The following is an 11,147-nucleotide window of genomic DNA, read 5'->3' as shown; positions in this document are numbered from 1 at the left end:
CCGAGCGCACTAAGGTAATGCTCTCTTTGAAACAACGGCAGCAGCTGTCAGCACAGAAGACTTTTGGCACCAAGAGAGGTGAACCGATGTCAGAAGCGATGGGGAAGGCCTGCGATTTCCCAGCGGATTGGTGTACGCTCGGACAAGTCATTGCAGGGTGCGAGCTGGAGCAGCGCTGGACGGCTCTTCCGGGCTGGCGGCTGAAGAAGCAGCTCAAGGACTACCTCGGCTCCGTCCCCTTGCCCCCTGTTCTCTGCCCTTCCTCCGTGCGGCGTGGCAACCAATGACAAAAGGACTAAAACTGCACCGAAGACACTACTGAAAGTAGGGCACAGTATCTTTCATATCGACCTGTTAACTGTAACTTATCTACGGCTTCTCTTAGAAGCTAATTATTTTACACATTTAAATTAGGGTAATTAGATCAGCAGGAATTGAACTAACACCAAATGCTGGTAGCCTTGTGAGGATTTTCTGAAATGGGGTTTTGTACTCCATCTGCACTTCCTGCCACTGAGGGAAGAGACGAAGTGTCCCCAAAGATAAGAATGGAAATTTCGATCACTTCCTCTGTTATGAGTTACACACCTCTATCCCGTCGGCACCATTAATTTCCATACCGACATGTAGCCGGTAGGAATATAGGTAAAGGAACCCTGCAAGGAAGTAGACTCCCTCTCAAACCGTGAGGTGAGGTGAGATAAGCACCTCAGATCTTGCTTCTGCATTGTGCTGATACAGTCACTGGAACGCAGCCAGGCGGGTCCTGGTATAACGGTTTAACCTGTCCAGTCTTCCGATTTCCAGAGGTCCGTTGTACGTAGTCCTCTTGTCCGCACATGGTGCCTATGGCTTCACCTTGCCACAACGGCTGACGTTGTTCCCGCTTTTACATCCTTCCACGGAAGCGCAAACACCGCTGTCTTGGGAAGCGGCAGCGTAACAGAGACGCAGTAATCTATGAATTTGCTTCTTCCGAGTCCAACAGCTGGCCTCGCCTTCCTTCTACGGTATTTGCACAAAATACACAAGAACCTGTTGTTTTGAAGCGTAACAGGAGAATAACGTGATCTGGGAGAAAGAAGGCATAAAGAAAAAGACTGTGACTTTGCTCCAATGTAAAGCAGCTTCACCTATTTATATTTTAGGGGAGAAAAAACATGGAATAGCCGCTTATCTAGTCTTTCTTCCTACCCAGGTAGCTACGCTGTACACATCGTCTTCATTCCCAAGCATTCCTGTTTAACTTGAAAGCAGGCGTCTTGCTACAGCGGGTACAGCCCTCCACAGAGTAGAATCCATTTCCAAGCAGGTTTCTCCTTCCATAGCTATGTGAAAACTGGAAAAAAAAAAAAGTGCTGCGACTAGAAGAGAACCAACCGTGTACTTTTATGCGTGTCTGGCAAGAGACAGGGTGAGGCAGCCCAGCCTTTTGTTCAGGGATTTCTGTGATCAAGAAGCCGTGTTATTTTCCGAACAAGAAAACGTAAGAAAACATTTATTTGAAAATGAAGAAAAAAGTGTCTCAGAAAAAATGCTCAACTTTCAATGGCCTTTAACAAAAGGAGCTACGATGCCTGAATTTTGACCACACCTCCGAAATAAAGTCAGAACGACGATGCAGAACCTAAGCTGATTCATGACAGTTTTGGACAGAGGAAGATGTATCATAAAGGTCACTGAAAAACACAGGAGAAAAATAAATGTGTGGAAAGTGTTTTGCAAGCTGAAAGAAAGGGAAAGGAGAGGGAAATGGAGAAAGATAAAATACAGGGAGATGAGTCAGGAACTTCTAACAAAGCACCAGATCTGACACCAATACTCACTATGGTCAGCGACAAGTAATTTAACCTCACATGTAAAACGAGGATAGTAGCAACCTCTTGGGGCATTGGGAGACTTAATTAGTTGCTATTTGTAGATTCAACAGAAAGTCTGAAGGTGAAAGCACTAAAGGCTCAGTATTATTAGCTTCTGAAGTATTAATTTCTGTAATGGGGCAACCCCAGCATTACAAAAAAGTGGATCAGTGTCAATTTTTGAAAGAAATTTATTCATATGGTTCTATCACGCCAAAAAGGTACCCGAACAAGGAATTTTGCTTTTAAAAGCAGTAACTGGTAACACTTCTATGTAATACACAATGCAGCTCGTCATCGTCAATTCAGAGCTTCTGACTCCTACCCAGATTGACATTTCACATTCCTTAGCAGGAAACATCACGTCGTCTTAACCAAACAGCTCTGCGAGCTGCAAGCTCCCAGTGCAGCTTGCACCGCTCCACATTCCCGCCGTGCTCCTTAAGAAAAGCTCAGGAGCACCGATTCATTAACACAAGACATGTTCGTTTGTGTGGCTGAACTCTTCCTCCCAGCGCCTGGGCCCTCCGTAGCCAGTGCCGGACTTCCCAAGCCAGCTGTGCCGGTGGGTTTTGAGCTGGTTTCTCTGCTCTTCCAAGGGAGAGAGAAATGGCCCCTGTAGAAGTTCCAAACCAACAAGAAAAGGAAAAGAAGAGCAAACCCGGCCCCCAAGAGTTTTAAAGCAAGCTTCTCTCTTTGGCTGTCCACAGATTTGTGTCTTGCTGCCTCGTTGGGTAAAGAAGGTGGTACTGAAGACTGAAACCCCTCAGCTCCTGCTTCATGATACTTGTTTGCTGTGGCAGTGACATTTGCTTCCTCTGTCCTTCCTTGGGCATAAAGGGCATAGCGGGCCACGGTGATAAGGAATTCCTTCCCTTTGGATTGCTCTACCGAGAGACAATCATAGAATCCGGCCGCATCCACTGTCACATTAAATATTGCTATTCCTCCATCATAGAGGAGATATTTAGAGTCCTCGGCCTGAAGTCGGCTCCCATTAAACTTCCACACTACGCTTGCCAGATTCGACAGAGGAACACATTTAAGATGAACATTGTTTCCAAGGGTAAAGAGACATTTTCTCACACTATTTTCTGAAATTAGGAAGATAATTTTTTTAAAGTAAGAACCCCGGGGATTTAGTTTAACTTACATAAGCAAATCCATATTCAAATAAATATAAAATTTAATTCACCAGTCTGACAATGGGTAATGAACAGGTGAGGGGTAAAGACAAAGCAATCCCATTACTAACGGGCCTGACTGTCGGTGACATCTTGCTTCCACTGATGTGGAACGGAATGAACACAGGACTAGAAATTCTGGAATAAACTTCCAGATTTTACTCTGATTTTGCCTCAGCTGTATACATAGCCTTGCAGAAATAAATTCACCTTCTTATGCCTCAGCCTCTATGTTGGTTAATGACATCTCTTCACAGAGATGCTTTGATGTTTCGATTTGCCTGCACGAGGTTTGTATCAGCTATGTAAAAGTTCCCCAACTGTCCCACTGATTATTATAACTTGTTGTGCAGTCTAAAATATACAAGACTAAAGAGAGCTCTGGCTTTAAAGAGGCATAAATGGAGGTGAGAGATACATCTTGTGTCATGAAGAAAGCAATATATCTTGCGACACATTACAAAGTCACCGCATGATACCACCAGATTACACACCCCTGCAATTCTACAGTAAAAGTAATTTATTTCCCAAACCCACTAAAAATAATAAAAGTAATCTGAAACGGCCAATAACAAACACCCTTCTTTTTAAGTGCACGGCAGCGTCCCAAAGCAGTGTCAGATTTAGTAGGACAGCCGATGTGTCGTGTGATTTCTGCAAAGTGGGTGCGGGAGGGACACCAATAACCTCAAACAGGTCACATTTATACTTCCCTTGGGAATAAGTTTCAATCTGAACCAAAGTATTCTGACATTTGGATTGAGAGGGTTAAGAGCATTAGGCAGTACCAGCTCAGCGTGGGTTTTTTTTTGGTTTTAGTTCAAAAGTAATAATCAACATTATTTTAATTCTGTGATTTTCTGTAGTGCAAGAATTCCAGTGAGCACAAAGCATTTTGATCACATGAAGTTCAAGTATTCTGTCTTAAAACAAGCATTCACATACCTACACTAAGGCAGCTGGAAGCATCCCCGTATTTCACACTTTGAATTAAATGCCTGGAAAAAAAAACAAAAAGGAAAAAAACAACCCAAAACCAAACAGATGAAAACACAGACAAGAAGTGTTCCAGCTTGCTTCATCCCATGTCTAGGAATCATCCTAGTGTTGCGTTACAGACCCGAAGAGTGCACTGACAAAGCGATCTCAGGTGCGCAGCTGAAACAGCAGCTCGTTACTTACTTCCTATGACCGGTCTGGTTTGCCAGTAGGACGCATTCGTTAGCAGGCTGCGACCACGCGCAGTAAGGATCCCTCGCCAGGATGCAATCCGGGCACGACTGGTATCGGCGGCACTCCGAAACTGGAAGCTGCACCACTTGAGACAGGGACCCTGCGTAGAGCATGCCCTAGAAATGCAGGAAGGAGTTCTTTTACGCCAGTGAGTGAGGTTTTAAGCTGTTATTTTCTAATATGGATTGTAAGATTTTCTGGTGTGTGTTAAAAATATCAAGAAACTAAAAATCTTGTAAGAACAGATGGTGACATGAATGAGAAAACCCCGCTAGCTTGCCATCGCATGTAAAATGACAGAGTTCCTCCCCTGATTTTTTAATGAACATGAAGGCTTGTTTCAGTTACGTTTTGACACACACAAATTCTTCTTCTACAGGAAAAAGATGTTTCGTGCTTCTGTTATTAACGAACACGTGGTAGAAGCAGAATTATGAGACATTTACAGGCTACTTAAAAGCCAGAAGAACAACAGAGAGGAGCAAGGCCTGAGGCAAGCGATTAGAGCAGTCACTTCCCATATGTAGGGACAGAAGTTGTACCTTTTCAGAAGACAGCTGGAGAGATTGTACGGGCTCAGGAGACAGGAACAGCTGTAGCTCCTCCACAATGAACATTTCCCCATCACAATTGAAAGCTTTATGCAAATAGCCATCATCTACATAAAATGAAATGTATTTCTAAAGATAAACTTGTTTAAACATAGCATAACGTTTTAGCCTGACAATTCATGTTGAAATTAGATAGAGATTTAGACGACATTCCTGGGCACAGGGAATTTTTTAAATTCTTCAAAGCAATTCTTATTTCTTCTTTCAATGAGAAGCAGTGATTATTTTTTTTTTTCAGGGGAAAAAAAGACCTCAAACAATCCCTGAATTTGCAAATATTATTATGTCAAGTCCCCTTTGATATGGAAAGTTTCTAAAGAGAGCCTTTTAATGTCCAACAAGCCAAACACCCATTTAATCTAACTGGGATGAAAATATTAAACTAGCAAGACGGCTTCTGAATGCAAAACTTCAAACAGAGCTGATGAATACTTTTACTTTTTTGAAGCCTCAGAAAAGAATTTGGGAACAAAATACATAAAAATGTGAAGTATCTTGTCCTAAAATAAAAGCACTTACCTGTTCCTAGAAACATAACATCGTATGTTTGTTTATCGAGGCCAGTGACTCTGTCTACTACAATCCTGGTGTAGTTTGAGTCTCTCTTCAGCAGCACCGGTCTATTACCGATTGGATTTACAGAATTATCCATTAGAGGGTGATCTCTAACAAACTGCAAAACTTTGTCAGGCAAGTCAAAAGAACTATTATACCCAATACTCCGGGCAAAATTATCAATGCACTAGAAACAAAACATAAGGAACATGATTACAATTGCTTTTACACTTCACCAAGGTATATAAAAAAAGGTGTGTTTCCTTCTAAACACTCGCTTATTTCTACTTATCTTCAAAAGATTTTCCTCATGCTTTAAGAACTAGCTAATAACCCCGCATCTCTTGTGGGGTGGAACTCTAAGCAAGGCAGCTTTTTTTTAGGAGCCTTCGTATGATGGTATGAGAAAGCAGGCATCTCTTTGCTGGTTATAAACACTCCATTTATACTAGTAAAGCGTGAGCTAACGATTTGCTACCAAAACCCGATATAATCCAGAGGCTATTCTTTAATTAGAACAAGGAAATTCATATTTACAGCACCAGGACGTGGAACAGGCACTTCTCCCCTATACACCATCCACTTAACAGGGGAATGTTCTACAGGGACTGGTCCTTTGTAGCTTCCTTTGGAGAAGACTTCCTGAATCTTGCTCATACTGTAAGCACAAACCGCCGATATGTCTAATCTTCCCCTTAGAAGGAAAAACAAAACAAAACAAAACAAAACAACACACAAAATAAAAGCCAGTTTTATTGGCTTTTATGAAAAAAGAAATACTGCAAAATACCCCAATCCCCACAGCGCACACTGCTACATCTTTTTCAGCATTAGTCAAACGAGACCCAAGTCTAAAAATACATCTCTGTTGCCACTTTCATGATTCACTAAGAGAATAAACCAAAGACATTCATAAAAGATGGGATTAAATATGTTTCTGTTAAAAATCAAGTAACTGCCCTCAAATAAATGGAAACAACTTAGAGAATGAGGACCTTGTGACACCCTTTCTTGTAAACAGACAGATGAGCATTACGGTAATCAACGTTTTGACAGGATTCTCCTCCCTTTGGCTCCACGCTTCTGACACAGACCATTAATTCTTCTTCTAATCCTTTTAACTCACTGAAAAACACAATACTTTTCCTCTTTGCCTCCCATTATAAATGACGACTGAAAATTTAGACTCTTAGGAGTGTCTGGATCAGACAGTGATGTGATTTCAGTTCTACCAGTGAATACCAAGCGTCCGTCTCTTTGCCACACCCAAAGGAATAAATGTTCCACAAATTCCTGTCTTAGGACACGTTGAACCCAACCTGCCATAACCAGAAATAAAACTCACATGAGCTCCAGTGGGTATAAACTGATGGGTAAATAGGTGGCAGCGGGTTAAGCTGGACAGTGCTGGCTCTGATTCCAGTAATCCTGATGCTTCTATAAAACAGAACTACCTACTCACAGCTCCGTTGTCACTGGTATTTTTTGACATGTAAAGTTTTGATACACTTTGTCTTGGTTTTCTTCACGAGTCAGAGAACTGAGAAAAAGCTAGTTAACCCTAAAACCTGTAAGGTATTTTGTTTGGAGTTCAGTTTGCATTTTCACAGAACATTACATAAGGCAAGCAGGCCATGTTTTGCAACAGGAGTATAATTCTGCACCTTGAAATGTCAGCTATTCCCTTTAGTGCTATAAAGACCAGAAGAATCCAGGGCTTTGTGCATGTAATTATGTAATTTTATATGTAATTAGTTTTAATTGCCCCACCATCCGACTAGAGAAAACATAACTCTCAAAACTTGGCTTAGGAGCAGCTTTTGGTTAGTCTTTAATTGAAGGCTTTGGCCCAGGAACCAAAACCATTTTGTTTTGGATGATAATGTTTGCGCAGTTGGATCAAGCTGTAAGAAAAACAAACGTGATCCATTAAAACATGCAGCATAAGTAGATGGTAGCTTCTTGTTCTGAGCTAAAGCCAAAAGGCTGTACCCAGGCTGTTAATACTGAAGGGAGAACCCTTACTCAGTTCATTACAAACTGTCGTAGCACATGGAGCCCTCCATCTCACCATTGCTGGGAAAAGATTCCATAAAATACGCTGTCCTGCCACTTCTTTCTCCTAAGTAAAAAGACGTCCTGGATAATATTGAAATGGAAGTTTAATTCTGGAACGGAGCAGGAAAGGCGGGATTTTAAAAATGACGTCCATCTTCTCTGCAATATGCGTCTTCCACCAAGATCACCCTAAATGAAGGAATAACATCGACACCGTAAATGCATAAAGAAATAAGCATAATTTGCACCTAATAGTGTTGCTGTGGGGAAGAATATCCTTGGGCTTTCGTTACAAATCTGGGTTCAAAGGCAAAGAAAAAAGATTTAAATGTCAAATGCAACCTGAACTGCTGGTTCTGTTCTAGCAGGAAAGAGAGGAAGCCAGTTCAGAAATAAAAGGTATATGACAGAGTTTGGCTCGGTTAGCCAGTGCAGATGCCATTGTTAATCACTCGGCTACGAAACTTCATCTGAAATCCACTAAACAAAATCTTTAGACTACAAATACTAACTCTGCAGATACGGGCAATTCTGGACACCAGAAGCTTGTCATAGAATTCAAATTCAACAGCTGTTTCAGTGAAGAACACGTAAATTTTATCATCATCTCCATTTGGGTTAGATTCACTTTCGCGCACTACTTCCATGTTGACAAAGCTTGGTTCTGAAATGCATAAACACACAAAACGTTTTAAGTTCATTCCAAGAAAAACATAAATGCCAGATGTTATATTAAAATTAAGTCTAATTGAACTTTTTTGTGGACTAGTGGACAAGGAAAGGGCTGAAAAGTATTTATGAATCTATCAAACATTAAGAGAAGGAACTGGGCTTTCATAAAGGGAGAGCGGCTGTGGCTCGCCTCATCCCTGCAGTCTGTAGTCAGGAATTTCTTTTAAATTCTGTCCTTAATTTAAAAGCTCACCCTACAAAATCAATATGTAACATACCACTACATTCTAGAGATAATTCATACACCAAATTAAAGTTCAAGATACTGAAATATATAAAAAAAACCTTCTTACCATTTAGCCATGATATCTTCAACTCTGTCCTTAGAGGACTTCTCATACTGCGAAGTATTATAGGTTCTGTTCCCAAGAAATTATTTGAAGTAGCTGAATAAAATTCCCCATCTGTAAAGATTTGGAAGAAACAAAAAAATATGAAGTACTTGTTTTTAAAATGCAAAGGCATATCACAAGGAACAAATTGGGGTTGACCTGCAAAAAATAGAATTAGGATAACAGTATCCAATAACTTAGTTTCGGTGAGGAAAACCATGTCAGGTTGCATGTCAGTCCAAACATACCTACAAAAACAGACGCGTGCTTTAGAGTTGGCTCAAACGGACACTTTCCTCTGCTCTCCTCAGCTCTTCCTTGCAAGCTTATGTTTGTCCCACGGATAACCTATGGCAAAAAATCATTGAAACAGGATTAAAAAAAAAACATTTGACAAGCATTTTTCTGGTCTTTCGTACTTTTATAAAAGGATTAGGAAAGTTTCTAATTTTCAACAGGACTATTTTGAGAAAGGCGGCCAAAGATCTGCCGTACTACTCAAATATCTTCAGTAAAACCTGTATTCAAACATAATTACCATATGATCACAAGTGGGGTGATACGCGTTGGTTCCACAAACATATAAGTTAGAGTTGTTTATCTTATGCAGGAAGAGGATGTAGTTCTGGCACCTTATCTAAAATAGAAAATGAAATATAAAATTTACATAGCGTAGCGGTTTGCATCTGAAAATATCCTGGTGTCTTGGCAGCAAGCAAACAAACCCACCAGATTTAAATGAACTTGCTTTTACTTCATTTATTAAGAAGCAGCTTGATAATGTAGCCGTTTTCATCGTAGTTAATAACTCAAAGGGGAAACAGAAGTTCCTACCTTGTCCTTTCCTCTACGAATACATTCCAGTTGCCTTTCCTGTGTAGCAAACCAGTATTCCTAGGAGCCAAGAACACTTGTAAGGTGATATGTTGCAACTGTTCTCCACAAAATTATGTGTGAAAAAATCCCTAAATAACCCTAACTTTGACCCTATCGGCTAAATAAGCATTTTTCTCTGTACCTCTGTAACAGACAAGGCACGACAAATAATGTGACGAAAGGTATCGCTTTGCTTAAAAGATTCTGTGATAAAGTTTCAAGCATTGAAAGAGTAACACTTTTATACATTTAAAATCAGAACTTCATGTTCATATTAAGAAAACCACAAGCAAAGTATTATTTTTTTTTAAAGAAGGCATGGCAAAAAAAAGTCTGTCATTTACCCTGGCTATTTCTCTAGAAATATTGTTCAAGTCAAGAGCAAATACTGCATCTCTGCCTCCAACAAATAAGGTATCGGTTTCCTCACTAACAAGGAGAGTGGAAACATTGGATAATCCTTCTTTCATAAAAGTGTTTATATTTCCAGCTGTAAAACACAGAAGACAAGTTCTTCTTAAAATATTTATCACTAGAATCACAGTGTTATGTAGTAAAAATTCCAGATTGAAACCAAATTGTAACAAAGGCAAAAGCTTATACAGATTTCCAGAACATTTTCTAAATAGTATGAAAGTATTTCAATCAGCACGTACATACTCGTTTCCCAATTTATTACTGGAAAATAAACAACACTATTATTATTACCCATAAGCCAGAACCTCCACAATTATTGTTCAGGCATTCCTCACTGTCATTGGGATGAGTGCATCCGCAGCGTGAAGTGAAACAGTCCATAGCATTCTTTCTATGCCTAATAAAAAATAAACTCCCAACACTGTGCTGTGCTTCTTTCTGCTTGTGAAATTACTATTTTTCACTTACTTTGGTATTTCACTGTTTTTCTGGGAATGCAGTTCCCAACAGATGCGTTTGTCTCTTGTATTAATTGCAAAACAAGGTAAAGGACGACAGCAGTGCTACCCATTTTCAGAGAGTCAACTAGAAATAAGTTCTTCCCAGTTTTCATTCCTTGTCATTAAATAATTACAGGCAGCAATTTCTTCAAGGCTCTTGACAGTGTCCCGCAGAAGCCCTCCAAAGGAAGCGACTGCGGTCTTCAACTGTTTTCTGAAACTTGTCAAAACCTCTTACATTTTCCGTTCAGATAACTACTTCCAGACACCCTAAAATTGAAAGCACTTTAAGTTCGCTGTAATATTTGGTTACCTTCATTTCCCTAAGAGATGTACAGCCATGCCCTTTCACAAGATTTTGTAGCTATTATCTCTGGTTATACTAATCAGAAGTAGACGCTAATCTGACGGCAATTCCAAGCTATTACCAGCAAACCAAGCTTTGCGCCAGGTCTGTGATTCTCATTTGCAGGCTGCAGTGTTTCAGGTTTTCTCAGGGTATCTCAGATTACTTCACAAAGAATAAGAACAAGTGGGAACATTTTGCAGCAGTCAGCTCTTTCAAGTATTTGAGAAAAATCATAGCTAAAACTGCTTTATTTACAGTAGTCCACCTGTATTTATATAGATGTTATATAAAAATAATATATATACAAGTCAAATCAACCATATGTTATCAAAAAAGAATTTATATTTTATTAAGTTAATTAGAATCAGGTACTCTTATGCCTGGAATTTTGGCAGCGCATCAAAATGAATATGCCCTCCAGCCAACGCTAGAAAATTGAGC

The 11,147-nt window shown here is 40.1% G+C and overlaps 1 protein-coding gene and 1 long non-coding RNA gene across 2 annotated transcripts; both read right to left on the bottom strand.

Moving 5' to 3' along the window:
* Positions 1–3,528: 3,528 nt before the first annotated feature.
* LOC104045733 (semaphorin-4D) lies at positions 3,529–7,219 on the bottom strand. The gene is made up of 4 exons (XM_009505752.2): positions 5,980–7,219; positions 5,407–5,629; positions 4,819–4,934; positions 3,529–4,392 (listed from the first exon to the last, which is right to left on the bottom strand). The coding sequence occupies exons 1-4, from the start codon at positions 6,097–6,099 to the stop codon at positions 4,222–4,224; spliced, it is 630 nt and encodes a 209-aa protein (XP_009504047.2). The 5' UTR covers positions 6,100–7,219; the 3' UTR covers positions 3,529–4,221.
* A 689-nt stretch (positions 7,220–7,908) lies between these two features.
* LOC135316378 (uncharacterized) lies at positions 7,909–8,913 on the bottom strand. Its single transcript, XR_010375743.1, has 3 exons — positions 8,813–8,913; positions 8,526–8,636; positions 7,909–8,164 (listed from the first exon to the last, which is right to left on the bottom strand). It is a non-coding gene; the product is annotated as an uncharacterized LOC135316378 (long non-coding RNA).
* Between the last annotated feature and the right edge of the window lie 2,234 nt (positions 8,914–11,147).

Source organism: Phalacrocorax carbo, chromosome 19 (assembly GCF_963921805.1).
Source record: "Phalacrocorax carbo chromosome 19, bPhaCar2.1, whole genome shotgun sequence".
NCBI lineage: Eukaryota > Metazoa > Chordata > Aves > Suliformes > Phalacrocoracidae > Phalacrocorax > Phalacrocorax carbo.
Note: the sequence above shows the minus strand (reverse complement) of the source record. Positions and strands in the feature narration are given on the sequence as shown.

What these genes read in the sequence shown, in the direction of transcription:
- LOC104045733 (XM_009505752.2), bottom strand. Translation starts at nt 6,099, where the DNA reads ATGAGCAAGATTCAGGAAGTCTTCTCCAAAGGAAGCTACAAAGGACCA. An exon ending in CTGTTCCACGTCCTGGTGCT is followed by an intron (nt 5,630 to 5,979) that starts GTAAATATGAAT and finishes TTTTGTTTCTAG; the next exon opens with TGCATTGATAATTTTGCCCG. An exon ending in TGTTATGTTTCTAGGAACAG is followed by an intron (nt 4,935 to 5,406) that starts GTAAGTGCTTTT and finishes CATTTTATGTAG; the next exon opens with ATGATGGCTATTTGCATAAA.